This window comes from Parus major, chromosome 2, assembly GCF_001522545.3.
Source record: "Parus major isolate Abel chromosome 2, Parus_major1.1, whole genome shotgun sequence".
NCBI lineage: Eukaryota > Metazoa > Chordata > Aves > Passeriformes > Paridae > Parus > Parus major.
The window spans coordinates 112,759,663-112,782,821 of record NC_031769.1 but is presented as its reverse complement, the minus strand read 5'-3'; the positions used below and the strand labels follow the sequence as shown (position 1 = coordinate 112,782,821).

The 23,159-nt window shown below is 40.0% G+C and overlaps 1 protein-coding gene across 2 annotated transcripts; it reads left to right on the top strand.

Moving 5' to 3' along the window:
- The first annotated feature begins 376 nt into the window (after positions 1-376).
- Positions 377-20,192, top strand: LOC107200542 (transmembrane protein 68-like). Of its 2 annotated transcripts, XM_015619198.1 has the most exons (8): positions 395-476; positions 6,286-6,408; positions 6,517-6,616; positions 7,586-7,750; positions 10,217-10,410; positions 16,331-16,391; positions 16,787-16,926; positions 18,781-20,192. In XM_015619198.1, exons 2-8 carry the CDS (start codon positions 6,331-6,333, stop codon positions 18,883-18,885), a joined length of 843 nt encoding a protein of 280 aa, XP_015474684.1. In that variant the 5' UTR covers positions 395-476; positions 6,286-6,330; the 3' UTR covers positions 18,886-20,192. The 2 variants fall into 2 exon arrangements, with proteins under 2 accessions (XP_015474683.1, XP_015474684.1); XM_015619197.2 differs by having other exon boundaries at positions 377-476; positions 6,286-6,616.
- The last annotated feature ends 2,967 nt before the right edge of the window (positions 20,193-23,159 follow it).

Here is a 23,159-nt window from a genome sequence, read left to right as displayed (position 1 = left end):
TATTAGAATGCTCTATTAGTGTTCTGCTTTGATTATATCCTGAATCTGTGTGACACCCAAGTCTCTTAACCTTTGTAAAGAGGTTATTTCCTTTGCAAAACCAGTGCATTTTCTCAACTTAGCAGTCAGTGACACTGCCGGGAAGTTTTCTTGATAAGTGTAGACGTGAATTGACTGGAAGCACGTCCTAGGGAGCCTTGTTCCTTCAAATAAGCGGAGGCCGCAGGAGGCTCTGCGCTTCCCCTGTTCCCCTGCGATGGGAAGCGGCTCCTCCATCCCAGGAGCCCAGGCGGAGCACTCGCCGCCCGTCCCGGGATTTTTATCGTGGAAGAATCACACGGAGATGTGGGCGCGGAGCCTGCTGTGTGTGCCAGGCTCTGCTCCGCCTCCTCCTCCCGGGTGCGGGGGCGGCGGTGCTCTTATCCCGGGACGGGGCTCAGCCGCGGGGTCCGGGACGGCGCCGCCGCCGCGGGCAGGTGAGCGGGGCGGGGGCTCGGACGGGACCGGACGGGACGGGACCGGACGGGAGGGGACGGGACCGGACCGGACCGGACCGGACGAGGGACGGCGGGGGGAGCCTGAGCCGCCCCAAGCGGAGCCGCCGCCGCGGGAAGGTCCGGCCGCGTTCCAGCGCTTCAGCGACGATCTGCTCTTAGGGGCCCTTAGCGCCCGGCACTGAGGAAACCCCCATCTTCGCGGTATTGACGTTTGGAAATGTTAAATGACATTTCCAGGTGAAGTAAAGGGACAAGTGTAGGTGTGGGCACTTGTGTTTCACTTGTGCCTGAGCAAGACAGGTACCAGACCTGAACCCAGATGCTGCTCCTTGTACTCCCTCTTTGTACACCCGACCATGTGTGCTCACAGGTCAGGAAAACCAACCATACCCTGGGCTGGATCCCAAGAAGTGTGGCCAGCAGGGTGAGGGAGATGATTCTGGCCCTCTACTCTGCTCCAGGTGTGAGCCATCACCTGGAGTGCTGATCCAGCTCTGCAGTTCTTAGCACGGTAGAGACACGGACCTGTTGGAACAGGTATAGGGAAGGATCACAAGGATGATCAGAAGACTCATGTGAAGACAGGCTGAGAGAACTGGCATTGTTCGGCTTGATAAAGAGAAAGCCCCAGGGAGATCTCATTTCAGCCATTTAGTGTGTGAAAAGGACCTACAAGAGGGCTGGAGGAAGACTTTTTACACGGGCATGTAACCAGCAGGACAAGAGGGAATGGCTTTGAAATGAAAGAGGGCAGTTTAGATTAAATATCTGGAAGAAATTTACTGTAAGAATGAGGAGTCACTGGACCAGGTTGCTCAGAGCAGTGGTGCATGCCCCATCACTGGCAATGTTGAAGGTCAGGTTGTATTGAGCTTTGGGCAACCTGGGCTAGTAAAGATGTCACTGCCCATGGCAGGGAGGGCTGGAACCAGATGCTCTTTAAGGTCCCTTCCAACCCAAACCATTCTATGATTTCATTATTCTTCTAGCTCATACCTGCCGCATTTCTGGCAACCAAGCTGAGCAAGGATGCTCAGCTAGGGGTAGTGCCTAATGTCCACATGCTCAATAAACCCAAGTGGGGATTCAGTTATTTGTATTTGCTGAGGTTGTAAATGGGAAACAGTGTGCTGGGTTTAGTATCCTCTGTAGAGTATAAAAGGTAGAATGGCTGCAAAAACCTGATGGATTGAGCACTGTAATTGCTGATAGTTTCTGTCTGGAGGGGATAGACTCTTCATTTTGGGGATGGATGTGCTGAAGGTGGGGGAAACTCTACAAACACAGGAGGGTACAAGGTGGTGGATTTATGGAGATAAATAAAGTGGGTGGCGGCTGGTTGAGACCAGAAAGTGAGTTATTTTCTTTCCATGGAATTGCCACAAAATGTCCAGGGAAAATAAAACTGTAACTTCATTTACATTGAAAAGCAAGGGGCAGAATTGTTGGATGACTCCCCTCATGAAACAGAACAATTGAGTTTAGAGTTAAGCAAAAAGTAGGAGCCTGTCACAAGAAAGCAAGTGTCAAAAATTTTTCTCTCCAAAATTCTGCAGTTGCTTTGCACTCGCTTCTGGGTAAAGCATCTTCTCACTATGCTCTGCTACACTTATTGCCAAGAGCAAACTACTGAGCAGCAGGACCAAGATGATGACTCTTCAATCATGGTTGAAAGCCAGCGACAAGGTTTTAATTTTAGTGTAATAGGTCTCTTGTGACAGCTTTGTTCTTCCCTGGGATTATAGTGTTGGTAAGATTATCCTTATCAGCAAATGATTCTTCAGCAAGACTTTAGGATCTGAACGCCTTGTACTACAAGAGACTTTTGTTGAAAGGGGAGCACCTTTCACAGTAGTTCTGTCTTTCTCTGACATCACCTGTAATTTTACAGGTGTAGATACAGTGATTACTCTGGAATTCGATATGCTTTATAGGTGGAGCCCAGACAAATACCTCACATGTCAACACACATGTTGTTCTCTGTAAGAACAATGAAACCACTCAGAACAGTAGCTCCAAGTCCATCACTAGATAAGATGAGAAAAATGTAGGCAATTTAAAAAATGTTTCTTTGTTTTTGTTTTTTTTAATAATACAACACTATACCCACTTGTTAACCTTTTAGAGGATATTCAGTATTGAAGCACACTGGAGCTGCTCCTGGCTCAGATTTGATAAAAGCAGAAGAGAAATTTCTCTCTTAAATTTGACATTTGGGGCAAACCAAAGCCATTATAAGTAAATGTGTTTGCTTTGTGGGGACACACCTGCATTGTCTCCTAGTGCATAGTCAAGGAGGTTGTTAGTAACAGGCCTGCAATAGGCACTCATATAGTTGTAATAATTTCATATATGTTGTTTGATAGAAAGAATGCTTCAAAATTGTACTTGTGGTTTCAGCAGGGGATTGGTGAGACATAGCCAGTAGAACATGGAAAAATAGAAGTCCTGTCCTGTTGTAGCCCTTTGATGTTATACTGACAGTAGAGGGATGCATTTACCATGTTGGATTCGCATCATATAGTCCAAATACCGGGGTCCAGGTTTCAGTGATTGGAATTCATTCTTTTCTTACAAAATATTTGAGGTAGTGCAACGGAACTGTGAGAGCAGAAACTGAACCACAGTACCAAATTTCCAGAGAAAGCCATGCTGCTTTTAGTTTTTCCTCAATTGGTCAATAATTTATTCTTTTTCTATCCTTGGACTCAGCTGGAATGATGTTGAATTAGCTTGAATCCCACCCATCCAGCTAACTGGCAGAAGATGAACCCACTCTGTGCATACACAACTACTTTCAGATGTCTTTGATCAAATACGTACTGTTAAATCTGTTTTGTGGGTTAAAAAAGCAAACAAAATTATTTTGCACATTGGTGCATTTTACTTTCTTTCTAAAGCTTTTTTTCCGGTGTCTATATTGAACTTATAATCAGAAAATAATAAGTTAAGATGTTAATTTATACTGTAGTCTGTGAGCTAACAAAGTTAAGGGTATTTGTTTTCCAAGCCAGAAAGTGATTCTCTACTACATAAAAATTGGGTTGGAGGAAGAGCAATTAGTGGAAAGTTACATTGCTAAAATTGATCAATGTAAACATCCTATTAATATTGGAAGAAAATTCTGAAAATGCTGAATAATGTAGGGCATAGATTCAGCTCTCATTTGGTAGAGATTCCATTACTGATGGATATTTTATTGTCATTCTAGTCGATGACGACATTCATTGAATATGTGCTCCATTTAAAATAGATTTATTTTTTAATAAAAATGCCAAGTGGCATTGGTAATATACTTGCATAATACTCATATGCCAACCTAAGTTTGGGCTGTTCCCAAGAGTGATTTTTCTTGTGCCAGCATTTTTGCTGGCATCCCTTTAGCAGGGAGCCAGGGGATCCTGCAGGAGGTCAGGCTGGGGGCAAGAACATAGCGGGAAGGACTGGTGGAAGGATGACTTTCAAGTAGCAGCTCATGTGAGACTTTAAATGACTCTTTAAAAGCTCCTGTTAAAAATACATGTGCATGAAACCTGTACAAGCTATTAAACCTCTAATTTCTTCAAAGAATGGAGGTGAATTTGTTTACAAGGTCTGTTTCCCATAAAATTAGAATGAGTGGCATCAGTTACCAGCTTCTCAGTTATCTTGCCAGAACTTTATCTGGCTGTTGAGTCTGCAATTACTTGTGCTTGGAATCATTTTAAATCTTGTTGGTAGGTTATATGATGTCTTGTTAATCAGTGATCTATATCCAAATTAATCCCCATATCATATAGGGGTTATTATTGATGCATTTGCTATGGATACAGACATGTGTGTACCTGTGATTTTAGGACACTTTTTCTACTGGCTGTAGTAGTCTGTGTTCCAGATCCAAACCCCCAATCACAATACAAAATCCACTCTTTCTTCACCCTATGTTGCAGGCTGAGCAAGTTATTCCAAGTACTGCTCAGTATTTCTGATTCAGTAGCTTGAGGCAAGCCCCCTTAAAATGCCCTTCTCCTGGGCTCTGTCAGCACAGCATGCTTTGCACTCATTGAGAATTTGTAGTCCTTGCTCTTATCAGAACTTTACAAACAATAACTTACTATAAAGTAGCACTGCACCATCACTTTTATCCTTCTTAAACACTGTCTACCATAAATTAATATCTGAATCATGCAGACTATTCCTTTTTTCTTTCATGTTATCGATAAAATCTATTTTCAGTGAAAATGTCCAGATCTTCCCATATCTTAGTGAGGCACCAGTTGTTAGGATATAAGCAATTCTATACTAATTCTTTTTCTTATTTTACTTTTTTTTCGTACTGATTTCATTTGTTTGTTCCATGTGGAGCATCTTTTAACAGTGCTTGCTTCCTTTTTGTTTACTATCCTTCCAGCTTGTGCCCTACCTAAGAAACTGCCCTTTGCCTCAAACCAAGAGTTTTTTCACTTTTAATCTTCTCACCCATCTCACTGCAGTGGGGAGTAAGTGAGTGGCTGTGTGGTGCTCAGCTGCTGGGGTTAAACCAAGTGGTCCTTTTTGGTGGCCAGTGTGGAGTTCAATGGGTTTGAGATAAGGACAGATTTCACTGGCATGTGTGAGACCAAATTTATAGCTACTGCAGCTACTTATTCTGCAGGGCTTGCCGTGGGGCTTGCTTGCCCTGATGCATGTTAGACTCTAGTGCTTTTTCATGGCTGCTTTCCAGTGTTGCTGTTAGCTGTACTCCTTGTCATCCCTAATTCTGAAGGGACCTGTGCTTTGCACCAGTCCACCCCTATATTCTACCCAAAGCTTCAAAGAAGAAAAACTAAAGTGTACAGCAGGTTTGCTCATGTAAGTACACAGCTGAAGACATAAAGTCAGAGAAGTCTGAGCTTGCTGTATTTCATGATCTTGGCACTGACTTTGGAACTTAGGATTTGTTTCTTGTAGGTACTTGTTCTGGTGCTGGAGCAGAAAAATCCCCTCGTTAAACAAGTAGCAACCTGATTGAGGAAAGGAAAATCTGTATTCAGTTATGGATTACTGAGCTGGATTGCAATGTTTAAATGTCTGGCTAATGTTCAAGAATCTTAAAAGCAGCCAGCAATGCTGGAGTGCTCTTGCATTCCAGTGTAACCACTACCTGCTGTCAGGCAGGCAGGGTCAGCTGTAGGAATGGGCTAGCTAGGGAGCTGCATGTGGAAAGCAATCAGTAGGGCCATGGAGCTCTCCTGGCCTTTGCTAGGGCTGGAAGATCTGAAGGAAAGGGGGGTTGTATGGATGAGGGATGAAAACTGTTTTTTTCAGTGCTTACAGCAATACCAAGTGTTGTCCCAGACACCACCAGGCCTTGTGAAAAAGCCATGACTTCCTTGGTTTTGCTTGCTGTCCCTTCAGCGGCTCACTCCATTGTCTGATCCTCTTGCTGCCAAAGTGAGAGGGAGAAGAAGCCCAGGCTGGACTCTCTAGAGAGGGTATCTCTGCAGAGAGCCCACACTGGCAGCAGTCTTGGCTAATGCTGCTAAAAATACTATCCACTTACCCTGTTTTGAGAGAAATCATCTGATCAGCCACGTTGCAGGGATGCTGAGGCTTTGTTGAACTCCAGCCCTTCTTGTTTCAGCCCCTATTCCATAACTACATGGATAATCTCCTAGCCAGCAGTTATTTTAGCATGACAGAGAGACACAAAACGTTTGAACCTGTGCTATACCAAAATAAGCATAAGGTAGATCATCAGAAACCTTCCTAAATTGAGAAACAACAGCTGGTTTTTTTTGTTTTTTTGTTTTCTTTCTTCTCCCTGCAGGACGTGATAGGTAGAAAAGAATCCTGTGCTTCAGGGCAGATACCAATGACCAACCTCAGCTGCCTTTTCTATGCACTGGAAGAATGGACTGTTGTGGAGTTCCTGAAGAAATACCTTTTTCATGTGATCGTTGGCTCACTCACGATTAGTGCAATATTAGTTTTTTTTATAGTTCCTTTAACAATTGTCTTTTTCATTTACCTTACTAATATTTTGCTTTTAATCTATCAGAGGAACAATGAGTTAAAAGGAGATCCCTTGAGTGATGATTGGAATAACATGAGAAAAACTATAGCAAGCTTTTGGGATATATATGCAAGAGTATGGCATGGTAAGTATGACATGACTTGTCTGAAGCTTGGAATTACAGTAAGTGATAAATTCATAGAAATTTAAATTTAAATTTTTTTTTTTCCAAATGGATGCAAATAAGTTACATTTATAATACTTTGTATGGCTTCTTTGAACATCCTGCAATATAAAACTTTCTCCATGTCCTCCTAGGTCTCTGCCTACTCTAATCCCATCCAAATGGCTCATGGCAGGAGCTGTAGCAGGGATGGAAATGAAGGCAGGCAAGGTGGAACAGAGCTTTTAGTTGGCAAAAGGTGTATCTTTCCCAAGTTGTTGTATACATTAGTCTTCTAGTATGACTCCACCCAAAACCTAAACCAGATGTAGGAAGAGTGATGACAAGGATTCATAGAAGTGCATGTCTGTGAGGAAATTCCCTCCCACTGTGAAGTGAATACACAACCCTTGTGGAGAGAACCTCACTTTGGGATTTTTGTATGTTATGGTCTCAGTTTAAACATCTCACCTTCTCTAAAAAAGGAACAATTTATTATGGAAAATCCCAAACTTTTCATTCTCCTTGACACAGAATGGAGATTCATACTTCCAGATTTCAGGAAACTGTTTGCCTCTGTTTCTGAAAATGAAGCATTTTCATACTAGTTACTAATTTTTTTAAAAATATTATTATTGTACTATTTACAAAAAGTTCCTAATGGGAAATAAATATTTTAGTACCCTCACTGGGGAAAATGTCAGGTTCAGGTCTGATCTCATGATTTAACTGACCAACAAAGCAGTCTAGTAATAAGCTGTGGTGTTTGAGGGACTTTCTCTGTGCTATTGACCAAATGATCCATCCAGAACTTAATTATTTTGAAAGCTACTACAGAGGCTTTCACAAATCTCTGAAGGTCATTTAACAAAGGACAGTAATTTTTTTTCTTTAAACTGCCAGATGATTTACAGATATCATTGTCAATGTATTGCTTTCCATCCCAAACAGGTTATGAGCTTCACGGTGTGAAAAACCTCCCAGAAGGACCAGGCATTCTTGTGTATTACCATGGAGCTATTCCTATAGACTACCTTTACTTTTTGTCTAGGCTGTTTCTCTGGAAAAAAAGAATTTGTCTGTCAGTAGCTGATCATTTTGTGTTTCGTTTACCAGGTAAGAACATGTATTTAAGCTTCCTGGATTAACCTAACCTGTCCTGGTTTTGGTGAACTTTACTGTACTTGAAAAAGAGCTTTTAAACTAAAAGACTGCTTACACATTTCTAAATTAAAAGTTAAATTAAATTTAAATTAAAAGTTGGTAGATGTAACAGGAAAAACAAGGAAGCATATCTTGTCTTTTCAGTGAAAACATTGGTAAACCCTCCAAAGCCAACAAATAGAGATATAATCATTTTGGGATGAAATGTCATCCCTCAGTACAGAATGCTGGATAGGACTCTACTATTGACCCAGTGCTGACTGGTCAGGAGAAGATACAGAGAAGCAAAGATAATTAAATTTTAGAAAAACAAGCCATAAAGAAGAGTAGAGAAAGAATAGCAAGGGAATTATTTAAAGACACTTTTATGTTGCTAAACTGAAAGCTGTTTTGATATAGAGAATAAAGGAAGCTGTTTAGAAGCAGAAGGACACTCTTCGGGAAACAAAGTTTTCCTGAAAGCAAGTACTATAAACTCAAGTATATTTGATGCTAAAACCACATTCAGGCACTCCTAGAAAGATGACAATAATTTTCTTGAGGCATACTTAGTAAATACTGTGTAACAGAGAGCACATCAGAAGTAAGAAGATATCAAAAGATGATTGGCTTTTAAGAGCGCCCTCAAAAAATGAGAAAGTTTAGCAAAATATTGCAAAGGACACTTTTTTTAAAGGATAAATAAGAGGGTATGTTCAAACTGAAGTGTCCCTAGCACATATTTTTATTACAAATATAAAGTACACATTTGTTAGCAATGCTCTCAGCTGTGCAGTTTCTGGACTTCTGGTGTGTACATAACATATTGATTGCATTTTACTCATGCTAGAGCAAGAAAAGGTAGCAAATGCTGTGTCAGCCTTCAAAAGAGCTATGAAAATACATCTGGTAAAAAAGGCTATAAATAATTAAAGTTAGACCTCCCCATTGCATTAGTCGAGTGTGGCTAAAAGTGAAATTTCTCCCTAACCTTCTCTTGCTCTACTATGCTTACTTTTTGCAAAGAAATGTTACACTTCACAGATTGGTTCTTTAGAATGCTCATGAGCATATCCTGGACCTCAATTTATTTACAGAATTAATTACAGTTACAGGAGAATTCTTCTTGTGAATTAATAACTCTCTCCATCTCAGAATAGCTGCTAAGTAATAAAGTTACAAAAAAAAAAAAAAAAAAGACAAGGATGATTCAGAGGTGTGGCACTGCTTACTTTGAAGAGCTAGGACATCAGACAGAAGCCTTGCATGGCTGAGGAATAAGAAATTCTGTGAGACCTGGAAAAGAAGTGATAGTATTTTCATGTGATACATTATAATTCTCAAAGTTTTAAAGCCAAGCAAATGAAGAACCTCTTTGCTTAATAACAATATGGCATTCCTGTCTTTAGGATAAAACAGAATTGTTTCTGAGTTCACAAAGGGATTAAACAAAGTCAACATCTGCCTTTGTGAGAAAGATCTGTCAAGCATGACACCCTAAATAAGATTAAATACAATTAAATTACAAGATTCAGCACTGTGTTTTCCACTGTCTTCCAAAGTTTTTGTTGCAGACCTCTGTCAGTCCAGAGCTGTTGCTTCCATTTATTAATATTAAAAAAAATATTTTCAAACTCTGCTGTTTGAACAGGGAATTTGAAGATTGTGGAAATACTTGTTTGCTTTCTATCAGAGCTCCAAACTGATATATTTAAAATATGAAGATAATATTAGAAAGCGTAGAGTATTTCTGTGGGTCACAAGCTGTCTTTTAGAGAATTCCCAGTTATGGAAACAGAGGAAGGAGATTCACTGTGGTGAATTCATTCATGATTCATTCATGTGGTGCTGAAATTGCCCTGCTAGCTTTTGTCATTCATGCATCTTGAGAGTCTTAGGACAGTTCAGTTTGTTCCACAGTTTTGTAGATTGCAATTTAACCACAAAATACTCAAATAAATGACTCAAAACCTCAATGTTTAAAATGCTAAACATCACATTTTAAAAGAAGACCAAAAATAGCTGCTTGTCAGGTATTTATTTTTGTAGTAATCTTTATTATATATATATATATAAAATATATAAAAAGAAGGATAGAGGCATAGATGCTTATTTTCAGTTTTCTAGCTATGACCCACAAGTTTTGTTGACATAAATTGGGTGATAATTATGGAAGATAGCATGTGGAAGAATTCTTTAATTGAAATGTTCCTGACAAGATGGTTCATTGTCATAATATTGGGCACAAATATTGCCACATATTTGTCATTTTGCCAGCATTTACTCTGTAGGTGTCTTACTTCCTTCGTAAAAATTTGTCTTAGCTTAAATATATAGCTACTAGATTTTAATTTAGCTGTAATCTGTCTCCGATATGCAAACAGTATTTGGGACATATATTGTTATATTAAATGTACATTTGCTACTTATTTGTTTCAGGACTAAAATTGTTGTTGGGAGTGACAGGTGTGATACCAGGTACGAGGGAGGAGTGTCTTGGTGCACTGAAGAATGGATACTTGGTGTCCATCTCACCAGGTGGAGTTCGAGAAGCGCTGTTCAGTGACGAAAGTTATCAGCTCATGTGGGGAAACCGAAAAGGCTTTGCTCAGGTCGCTCTAGAAGCAAAAGTGGTAAGTGCCACATGTTACCAATCCCAGTTCATGCTTTTTGCACATCTGCTTCATTATAAAATGCAGCTTAGGAGCATTTGTTGGAAAATCTTCCAGGAGAAATAATTTGGAACTAAAGATTTAATTTCCTTTTTCCATCTGCTTCCTTGTGCACATTAATTCACAAGGAGCAGGAGTTTTTTGGAACTGTCAAACTTCTTCTTGGCCATTTCAAAGTGACCATCTCTGTGGTTCCATGTCTACAGTTTCATCGTGCAGGCATCCAGTCTTTCATATTGACTGTATTTCAAGAGTCTTCACTGTGGTCCTTCTCCACACTGCCCTAAGGTTTCATTCTTTTTTCATATCCTAATAGAAATTACATTTTTGTCTTACTTCCACATAGCCAGCCATTTTATTGTTGTTCTTTAATGTATTAACCTTCTTTTTTTTCTCATTTATTCTGGGAGGGTCTAGGATTTTGTCCTTACCTTTACTTTTCTTCATGTATGTGAAAGATTGCATCAACTAACTCAAGATGTGTCTACATCAGTGCCTGAGCTTGAATCATATGTGCATTTTTGAAGCAGTTTTTGCATTTCCCTCACCATGCTTTCATTCATATCAAGGAATGTGTTAGAATACTGGAGCTGTATTCCTTCTGGCTGAAACTAAACCAAAATTGGAACCTAATACTCTTCTGTGTCAAATGGTCTTTCAGCCAATGATGCCAAACAAGAATTAATTCTACATAAAAACAGAGCACTGAAATGTGCTCAGTGTGGATGTCAGATTCTCAGCATCTTCCAGACATGTGCTTCTCTTGATCTGCACTCCACCAATGTACTCATGGCCAAGGTTTCAGTTAGTTTCTGTATGGATGATGATCTACAAATACAACTTTCTACCACTAGCTCTGACTTACATCTAAATCTATGTGGAAGACTGCTTTACTGATACAGTCTCTGGGAAATTATTTTGTTTGAGATGGCATGCATCTGAAAGAGCAGCAACCCTGTCTTCTTTTTCCTGACTGCCACTTCTCTTCATCATCACCACCTCTAAACACAAGTTTTCTTCCTTAATTTAGACCTAGCATTTTGTGTCTGACAATCCTGGTGCAAATCCAGGCTTTCTCTGTTCTGCCGTGCACTTTCTACTGCTTTCTCATGAATAGCACAACCATCACTTTTCCCTCACATTCTTACGAATATCTCATCAATTACAGTGCTCTTAAACCTTCCACATAAAGTTTCCTGTCTATATAGGAGAAGCTGTACAGGGAGCTGAGTTCTTCCCATGAAACTTCAATTTCTTAACATCCCTTCCAGATGTTTGTGCCGTTATCTCTTTTGAACCTCATCCAATTTGTTGCTTCTCAAACCTTGTTTTGGTCTCTTGTGCTGTAGCTCCCAGTACAAAGGATCTGAAGATGCACACTTCAGGTTAATATTTCTTCATAACTCTATCTCTAAATTATTGTGGGGAGATAATTAAACACTAGAATAAACTTAGGGGCACTTACCCAACAGATGAAGTAATTTTAGGCCTGGAATCTTGTTTCCAGATCTTGTCTTATGTGGCCTTTTAATAGTCAGGTTTTATGTGTTTCTGTTCCCTTTCCTGCCCTTTCTCTTGAAAGGGTAGGTGTTAGTCATGGTACTTCATATATTGTGTGGGCCTGTACACCACCACTGCTGGGAAAGTGTCAGAATGTGAATGGGACAAACTCAGTGAAATTCATATGGGCATTTTCAGTTCCCTAATAGTCTTCTTATGAATTAAATGAATAATATGCTGAAACAGTTAGAAAGAGTTGTCACTTAAAAAACATGGGAGATTTCTGTTGATTTTGCTTTCATCTCTGTCTTTCAAGCTGCATCAAACATCTGGACAAACTTTTGCCAGATGTTCTCCCTTCACCTGGAACCTTACAGTAATGCAGTGTAACAGGTTGTGGGTTTTTAAATAAAAATTGAATTAAAAACTCTGAATGCCCATATTAAATAGCTTGCCACCCTGATCAAAACACATCACAAGAATCCTTGCCAGTAATTCTCCTAATTCTACCAGTCTTCCATAATAGAGAAGCACATGGAAATAACTGAATAGTAGTACCTAAAATTGTTACCTCCTTTTCTTGACAGAATTTGTGGTTGGTTTTTGATGGAGCTTTTTAAGATTTTATTTAATGAATTGGGTATTCTTTGAGGCTAAGATTCTTGTTCTTCAGTATGAAAAGGTCTTGTGGTCCTTTGAGTAATGTTTGGTAAAACGGGCACTATGCAGGACAGTTACCAGGAGGGCAGAGAGAGTGTATTATCCTTTGACAGCTACTAGCCTGAGCTTGCCTTTACAGTGCTGCTGGTTCTTACATCTTATATATCTTATAACTCTTATTATTACCCTCATTCAGCTTTGTGGGGTTATTTTTTTATGGTCAGGAACTCTGACCAGATCTCTTTATGGTAGACATTGCTGTAATTAGCTTGCAAACTTCACTGAACTTTGAGCATCGTTGATATTTTTCTGGAAATCTGGAATCAAACAAACCTTAGATAACTAAACACTTTAAAAAAACCCCAAACAGACAGGTCTTCTGTGCATTTAACAGTAGAGGGGGCAATATTAACCTTAATACATCACTTCTTATATAAAGCTAGGCCCATAGTAGTTACTGGATCCCATCTTTTGACACATTTTGAATTTGATTGCTTGTTCTTGCTGCATCCTTTTCAATACTGGTCAGACTAGTCTTCCAGGCTGACCAAAGACTGGGGTGTAGTGGATTCCAGGCACCCATCAAAGCCTCTCTATCACTGCCTTCCACAAGTGGACAAGGGAGAGAAAATAAAGCAAAAGATTCATGAGCTGAGATAAAGACTGGGAGAAATCACTCACTGAACACCATTATGGGCAAACCAGACTCAACTTAGGGATATTAATTACATTTATTAGTAACAAAATCAGAGCAAGATAGTGAGAAGTAAAGTAACTCCTCTTGCCCCACCTCTTCTTTCTTTCCTGGTACTGCCTCCTTCCCTGCAGTGGTGCAGGGAGATGGGGAATGGGGGTTATGGCCAATTATTTCTGCCACTGCTCAGAGAGAAGTCCTTCTCCTGTTCTAGCACGGGGTCCATCCCACAGAAGACAAACTTCAAATTGAGTCCATCCCCCTGGCAACAGGTTCTTCATGAGCATGTGAGTCACTCTTCCACAGGGTGCAGTCCTTCAAACACAGCCTGCTCCAGAGAGGGTCCCCCTTAGGGTCATAAGTCCTTCCAGGAAACCTGCTCCATCATGGGCTTCTCTTTCCGTGGGCGTGCAGACCCCTGCCAGGAGCCTGCTCCAGCACTGGTTTCCTACAGCTACACAGCCATCTTTCAGACATCCATGCTCTGGTGTGGGTCTCCTCCATGGGCTGCAGGTGGGTCTCTGCATCACTGTGGTCCTCCATGGGCTGCAGTGGAATCTCTGCTCTGGAGCACCTCCTCTCCCTCCTTCTGCACTGACCCTGGTGTCTGCAGGGCTGTTCCTCTCACATTTTCTCACTCTGTTCTTCTCTGTCTGCAATTACATATGCACAATATTTTTATTTTTTTTTCCTTCTTAAATGTGCTATCACAGAGTTGTTATGATCATTCCTGATAGGCTTGGCCTTGGCATGCAGCTCGTCTGTGCTGGAGCCAGCTGCCATTGGCTCTGGCAGACATGGGGAAAGCTTCTGGATGCTTCTCACAGAAGCAGCTCCCCCTCTACCAAAATCTGTACCTCCCCCCTCTACCAAAATCTGGCCACAAAACCCAAATACACTGGGGATAGACTCATTCAGACATCATAACTTGTTCTGTTATGTAGCAATTAATATAAATTTGCTAATAGTTACTCAGATATCATGAATAAAAGCAAGATAGAATTATAAGGGTATTTAAAGAATTTCTTTACATACAGTGTAGCCATCAACCAAAGAACTACACACACTTTATCAAAATGACTATGTGGTGGTTAATAACCTGTCACAGATTACTTGAATAGGGATTTCAAGACAAAACCTTCTTTATATATGAATAGACATTCCCATCCATCATATAATATTACAGAAGTTCAATGGTTCTTCCACTGAAAAAGTTGAATAAAAGCAAACAAGGAAGGTATTTCCTTGTTTGGTATCAAAGGTATCAAAGCCTCAGTCTTTACCTATATAGTTTCCACATTTCATTTTGTGTAACTGCTCTACTTAACAGGAGTCAGAGATTGTTACTATTTAATAGTATCACTCAGTGTACATATATTTGCCTCAGTAAAATTCATCCAGACCTTCAGAAATGCTCTCTGTCTATGGCTAGCAGGGAGGGATCATAATTTCTGAAGATCCCTGAATTCTATCTGTGCCAAAAAATTCCTTCAAGTTGAATTAGGAAAAGTTGGGAACCTTGATTTATAAAATTTTCTTCTATGGGAAAGGGTTTTGGACTATATGATCTCCAGAGGTCTCTTCCAATCTCAACTACCCTGTAATTCTGTGATTTTCAAGCTGGCTGGGTGTGATCCAGCTCAGTTCCAGCACAGAAAATATGAATATGTGGGTTACTACAGATCTGGTTGTGCTGCTTTACAAATGTAAGATTTTATGTGTATACCTGTGTTTTCCAGCTTAGGAACTGAACATTGCTGCCTACCCTGCACCTTGATGGCTGATCATTGTATGACAGTAACTTCTGTAGTTGCCAGATTTCTTTATAACCCACCAAATGTTACTCTTGTACTATTCCTAAAATTTAAAGTGTTTTGTGATAGACAGGTTTCAAACATTTAGCATCTTAGATGTACAGTATCCAATTAATAGCTGTAACAAAGTATGGTATTTTTAGTGTCCAGTAGTTATATGTTTTTAAAATACATTACTGATTACTTTTTAAAGGTTTATTTCTAACAATTTCCCTTAATTCTGCATTCTGAAAGGTTTACTATTACAGCTTTATGCATGTTTGATACTTTTGTTCACTCTTGGATATTTTTTCCTTTTAATGCCTTCTATCACTATGAGTTGTTTGGTAGGCTCTAGTTAGGTCTTTTCTCCTGCTTGTTTTTTTCTCATCCTGCAGTTTCTGTTCTGTGGTAGTGATTCTTAACAGTACAAAAGTCTCCTTGACAAGTTGTTCCAACAACCTGTTCAAATTAGAGTTTCAGAAAAAGGAAAAGGGACAATAGAGGAGAAAAAAAACTCTTTGCAAGTAGGGATACAACTACTGTCAGTTTGTCTACAAACTATGAAATCTTACCTCAGGCTGTAAGGCATGACAAGTGCAGGTATCTCAAGCATGTTTCTTTTCAGTCACAATGATGAAGTGAACTTGTTCTGTAAGTGCCAAAGCATCTGCCCTCCAGAAGGTGTGTAGTCCAGGTCAGTGAGGACACACAATTACCTTTTTTTTGTCTCAGGGATCTGCAGAAGTCCTTTCCAGTGAAATTTTATCCAAGCATTACTGCTTCAGTTAGAGCTTGTTTGAGAAGCAGATGAGGTGAGCCAACTGTGAATGTCTGCTTGCTTTCTGCAAGACTTCACGAACTGAATACTTTCCAATTCACCACTCATGATGAAAGCTTTAGACAGAAAAACTGTGGAAATTTGTTTTATGTTCCAGTCAGTGATATTGCAGTAAATGCATAGCATAGATGTTATAGAAAGCCTAGTACAATGTCAGTCATTTTATTTACAGATAGTGACTTTAAAAGAGATGTTTGTGGGAGCTGAAAAATAGCATTTTATTTCTATTCTGAAATTTTTTAAATCAAGACTCCTTTTTTACTGCTTAACTGACTAATAATTACCCTCTATATTTGAGTGATTTTCTTAGCTGCATTAACAACCACTAAAGCAGAAATTCAAACCTGGTATAACGTTCCCACCTTTTTTTTGGTTTTTTTTGTACCTCCTTAGCCCATCATTCCAATGTATACTCAGAATGTCCGTGAAGGCTATAGGATGTTTAAAGAAAGAAGTAAGAACTTAAAGATATATTTTCTCTTTTTGAATATTTTATCTCTTTTCTCTCAGATTTCTCTTACTTTTATCTTAGACTTTGCTTTTCAGACTTTTGCTTGCTTTGGATTCTCTAACGCTTGCTGTGGGTCAGAGGTAGCTCAAATTTGGAAATAGCTTGTGCATAACTGGTTTGTGTGTGTGATTTGGTTCTTTAATGTAATCTTATTTCTCTGGCCTATTAAGTCTATCAAGCTTTGTTTTGGCAGACAGTTGCCTCAACCCTGTAACAACTTCCTGACTGTCAAATAAAGCATGCATTTTTAAGAAGTCTTCTACATTAATCGGATTTCACATTTGGATTGTGTTTTTTGTGACTATAATCTCACTTTTTCCTCCCATAAACCATTCCAGGATTTTTTAGACAGTTATATGAAAGCACTCGATTGCCCTTTACTCCTCCATATGGAGGGCTTCCAGTTAAATTTCGCACATACATTGGGAAGCCAATCCCTTACGATCCGAATATAACTACAGAGGAATTAGTTGAAAAGGTAAGTTCTCTCTCCTTGTGATATTGAACTACATACTTTGCCCCCTACTATAGGTGCACTTGAAACCAGCCTTTTGCATGCTTGGATAAAGACAAATACACTTTTACTAGCTTGTTAAAGCTATGGGCAGTTGAGGTTTGGGATTATTTAATGTACAAATACCTACCAGTAAATATTGATATAGTAACAGTTGATTGGGATGCTCTCATCCTTTCGAAATGTATGAGCTCTGTCTTCTTGTGTTAACTTTGTTTCTCCCATGCCTTTGATAACTTTGATAATAATGATGATAACTGAAATGACATAAATTATGTTTTAAATGCAGTTTTCAGTAACTATGAAAATAAATTTCATAAACAACAAATAACTTTGAGAATCTTCACTGATTCTAGGGCTCTAGAAGCAAAATTCTTCTAGAGCTTCAGTCTCATTGTCAGAATGAAAATGTGAAAAAGTTGCATCCAAAATATAAAAATATTTTGAGTACCTACAGTTTAATGAAATTAGTGATGCCCAGGAGCATAAAAGTGTTTCTAGATCTAGAGTTTAAGCATTTTTCAAAATATTAAGCTAAACTGAAAAGACAGCTTTAAAATTTTTCATGGAAGATGAAAGGAGGATTTGGAGGAAAAAAATAAATTCTCTACAACCTATAAATACATAAAAAAATGAACAGTCAGAGATCACTTATTAAAAAACACCTTGCTGCCCCCCTCCCCCCAAAAGGTTCATCAAGGCTAGCTTTTCTTCTTTTGTTTTCTTTTCTCCTTTTTTAAGGGTCTGCTGCAGGTTGTTCTGAGCTTCACAAAAGTGAAACCAGAAAGACAGGTTTGGTCTGTTATAAGGAAACAGCCCCAGGAAGCTGTACAGTCTGGTCTTAGCACCTTTAGCAGGCTGGAAGAAATATGACTGCCCTTATGGCTATTCATATTCTGGTGTTTTAGGGGAACAGCATTTTGTGTACCCACAAAATTGAAATTGAAATTTCCCATTATATTGATTTACCTTACTAAGGCAAGCCTTTGGCTGCCCCCTTTGACCACCACCCACTTAGTTAGTTAGCCACTCTGTGGCGGATATTGCTTAAAAAAAGGGCAACTTAAATGAGGTTTGAGGTGAGCAGTGGCCTGGCTGACCTTTGTCTGATCCTGCCCTGCAAAGGATTTAGGACATGTGTCTATCAGGAAAGATTTCTACTCTTTTCTTATATTCACAGTGATATTCTACTATAACTCTGGGGTAGATCAGTGGAGTATGTAGCTACCCTTATTTCAAGTTTAAATACACGAGGGAAACCAAAAGGAGACAATTTCTTATTTTATTATTTTATTTTAGAAATATGGAATAATGTGTTGATTCTCTTCCTAAACTTGCATTCGAATCTCATGTAAAGAGTATTATGAGTTTTCTTATTATGTGCATGCTGTATATGATAAAATTATGGGATAATTCATGTTGGGAAGGACAGACAGAGGTTCCTGCTCCAAACTCCTAGTCCAAGATAGGTCAGCTATAAGATCAGATGAGGTGAGTCAGACTTTACCCATCATTTTCAGGGTTGGGAGATTGCAGAGACTTCATGTTTGCATGTATTAAAAGCTACTTTGACTAAGTAATGACCACATTTTATAAATCTCAATAATTTGAGCCTACCCAAACTGCAGTCATTGTTTTATTCCTTTCTTTTTCAAGAAATGTGTCATTAGGAGAGCTAGTTAATATAAAACACAGTTTTTTTCTTACAGTAGAGCTATGTGTGAATTTCCTCTCTTGAACCTCTGAGAAGTTAGTGATTATACTGCTCTTCCATGCATAGAATAGGTCTGTAAAGACAAATTTCTCTTCTCTTTTCAGACAAAGGCTGCTGTCCAGGCTCTCATAAGCAAGCACCAAACAATCCCAGGCAACATATGGAAGGCTTTACTGGAGAGATTTGATAAACGTCGTAAAAGTGATTAGAATGCTCATGTTCATTTCAATGGTTTTACAGCATGCAGTTAAAAACAATGTCCTACATCACTGGTCATTAATAGTTGGTGTTGACCAGTTTAATTTACAAATTTCTACAGATTTGATGGAAGAAAACAATTAACCTCTAGAAAATTCCCCCATATCTTTGAGAATATCCTGAACTAAAAAAGGTTGCTGAAGATGATTTATGTGTAATAGCAATGCAACAGCTAAATTCCCACAAAAGAAATCACACAGCCAAGATTTTCCTGGTTCCTGAAACAAGTATGTACTTATATCTGAGTGCCTTAGTGGTGTTGTCTAGATCTGTGTGTTTGTGTCTTGAGCATGGTCTCAGAGCAGAGCCTCAGGGCTGGTGTTGTCCCACCAGAGATCACCTCCTGGGGGGACCCTTCCCTGATGGGCCCCAAGTAAGAGACATCAGAACAAACTGTCTTGCTTTAGGTAATCAGCTACTGCTTATACCTGTCTAGGAGACAATTCTCCTAGAGACTACAAAAAGAGACATAATCCCATTAAAACAGATGTTAGACTCCTTCAAACACATCAGCTTAGTAGTGCCTACCTTGGAAAGCAGCACTCTTTGCATCCAAGCCTTCTCCCCCACAGAAAACAGTTTCCCTAAGAGAGGGGGAAAAAATAAGCTTTAGTCCAGTGTAGCAAATATTGCAAATACATGTAGAAGGTAAATTCAAGTCTGAGCTGGTTTGTGCATGCTCTATTGCACCACACCGTTGCTGTTTAGTGGATGAGGCTGCCCCAGACTGAAAATCCTTATGATATGGTGTGTGCAGTATGGTTGTGCTGTATTTACTCAAATCTCCCACTGAACAGGCTCGGGGGAGCTTTCTTAGGCAATGCATCTTTGAGGCTTATCATCACTGGTGGTTTGCCTAAAAATGCAGTACTGCTACACTGCCAGTACAGATTGAACCAAAATGCCTGTTTGGAAAGGCAGTCTTGTCTTCCTAATGCAACTTGTGGAAAACTGAAAGTTAGTACAAGGCAGAATGTGTTTTCACAGGCTGTGGGATGTTGTTGCTGGTGGGAGTGGGACAACTTTGTGTAATCTATCCAATATGCCATTAAATGCAACCAAGTCTTAACTTCAAAGACCAAGATAGGTAATTTTTGTGCCTCATTTTTCCTTCATGTACTTTTAATATGTAAATAATTTTTCCTCTCCACATCCTAAAAGGTTACATAGCATCTAAGGAAATATATGTAATGTTTGCCCGTTTTTCAGTAGAAGACTTAATCTGCTCTTTGGATTAAAATAAATTCTTCCCTGACCCTGCCTCTTCACAAGTATTTCTTGCACATCTGGTGAAGGGAGAAAAATAGACAGGTGAGTTATTCCCCTGGACCAAAAATACAGGAATCCTGTCCTGAAAAAAACCCTCAAATCTGTCTTAAGATACAGGAGTCTTTACATGAACACCTTAACTATAACTGCTGCAAACAGACAGAAAGATTTTTTTTTTCCCAGCAGAGGCTCAGCATGCATAGGAGATGATAAACTAAGAGATCATGATGCAGACTGATATGCCTGGACATAAGCAGGAATTCAAACTGTGAAGTCTTACATGCCACACTGCAGCAATACAAGCTAAAATTCAAAGCCTGAGCTTAAACCAAGGGAGAAAAGGAACTAAAGGAAAAGGTTATAGAGTACTAAAATGGACAGAGATGAAGAAGCAAGAGGAATTATAAGTAACCAGAATCTGAAGGCTTTCTTTGTATTTGTCTGACTGTCCTGTTTTTCAAGTACATTAATACCATCATGGAATGTGTCCAAAGAAGTGCAACGAAGCTGGTAAATTGTCTGGAGCACAAGTCTTCTGAGGAAAATCTGAGGGAGGTGGGGTTGTTTATCCTGGAGAAAAGGAGCCTATGTGAGAACCATCACCTACAACTACCTAAAAGCATGGTTGCAGCCAGGTGGGAGTTGGTCTCTACTCCCAGGTAATAGGGGACAGAACAAGAGGAAAAGGAAGTTGTGCTGTGAGAGGTCTAGATTGGATATCAGTAAAAATTTATTCACTGAGAGGGTTGTCAAGCATTGGAACAGGCTGATCAGGGCAGTGAAGTCACCATCCCAGGAGTTATTTAGAAGGTGTGTAGATGTGGCACTTGCGGATACGGTTTGGCAGAGCTAGGTTATTGATTTGACTCAATGGTCTTAAACTTCCTTTCCAACTTAATGACTCTCACTCTGTGACCAATTAACCACTTCATTAATCAGAATTTTCACAGCCTTTTTAATGCCATGTTCTCTGACACATAAGGAGCTGTGCTGCAACTCACAATGGAGCACTAACCTTGGGCAGGAGATACATAATCAGAGCACTGATTATCTTTCAAAGCAGAGATTTCTGTCTCTATCTGCTCTATTTCAGACAGCTGTTAATATTTTCTAACAAGGTTTAAGTTTTTCCCGGGCTATTGCATCTTTTAGCAGCACCACTGTATTATCTGAAGCTTCTCTGAGTACAAAATAATTTATTTTTGTTGTCTTCTGTCACAGTTGTCTAAGAGTATTTTATGGGGGTCTCAAGATGATAGACAAAATTGTTACTGAGAAGCAGGAGGGATTTTGAATGATGTATGTTATTCTTCTAATAAAAATTGTAAACAATTTTTTTTCCCAGAAACATTATAGTACTGCTCTAATAATAAGCAGTTATTATATTGTTTTAGTGGCTAAATTTTTGCACTTTTTTAGAGCAGTATTATAAAAAGTAGAACTAAAACCTGGTGTTATAAAAATTAGAGTTCTTGTCATACAAATAGAAATGTAATTGCAGATCAAATCACTCCCTTGCTACACTTATTTTTTAGCCTCTCCATCATACAACAAAAAAAGAAATGAAAACCAGCAAATGACCTGTACCTGCCTCAGAATGAAAACAGCATTTATGATTCTTGTTAGGTATAGTTTGCCCAGAAAATAACGCAGGGAAATTCTGGTTTTGTAGCTTTTTGTGTATTAGGTTTAACAAGCTCGAACTACAAGATTGTGCATTGGGGAAAAATATAATACTGATAACACAGTAAATTAATAAAATCAAAGAATATCCAGAATTGGAAAGGACCCAGAAGGATCATTGAGCTCCAGCTTCTGCACAGGACAGCCCCAAGTGTCACACCATCTGCCTGTCCAAATTGACACTGGCAGACCTGGGGCTGTGACCAATTCATTAACTGGATGGCAGTGGAAGCAGTTACACAGTAAAGAGTGTACATTAATGTAGAACACAGTAAAGAGTGTACAAAAAATGTGCAACTGCATATTTATTAATTGGATGGCAATGGAAACAGTTACACAGTAAACTGTGTGCAACTGCTCATCTGAGGTGATGCAGATGATGTAGGTGTAGAAGAGAGTTGGTCAGAAAAACACAGCAGGAGGGGATCTGGAAGAGCTGGCCGAGTTTATCCCCCCGGAGGCGGAGGGTGCAGCCATGGCAGCAGCGTTCCATGTCGTCCTAGCAGGTAGGGTATCTGCATCAACACCCGAGTGTTTGGAGCTGCACCTGCTGTCACTGGAGCACTACTTACTTCTTTGACTGATTTTTATTAGTAAATCCATTATTTTTTTTATTTCTATGTGTAAATCCAGGGATTACAGCCACAGCTGTCGGGCAGTCAGGAATGCCTTAACAGCAGGGTGAATGTCTGCAGCACAGAGTGTCTGGAGGCTGGCGCACTGCGGTGGGTATGAGTGGGTACCAGGTATGGATGCCACTGCCGTGGTGACACCAGCGAGGCTGGAGAAGGAGAACTGCACCCACCTGGCAGGTACCGTGGAAGGGGCGGCTGGGAGGTGTGTGATGCTCGAGGCAGGAGGGTGAACAGCGGGTGCTTGGTGCTGGGGGTTGTTGATCCTGGAGAAATGGAGACTCAGGGGTGACCTTATCACCCTCTGCAACTCCCCGAAAGGAGGCTGCAGCTGGTTGGGGTTTGGCCTCCTTCCCCAGACAACCAGCGACAGGATGAGAGGATAAAGTCTCAAGCAACACCAGAGGAGGTTTAGGTTGGACATTAGGAGGTATTTCATCACAGATTAGAGATTGGAATGGGCTGCCCAGGGGGTGGTGGAGTCCCTGGAGGCGTTGAAGGAAAGGCTGGACGTGGCATTCAGTGCTGTGGTGCAGTTGACATGGTGGTGTTGGGTCATAGTTCGGTCTCGATGACCTCGGGGCCTTTCCCAGCCCCATCCCCTCTGGAATTCTGTGGTTCGGCGCTCCCGCCCTTTCCGC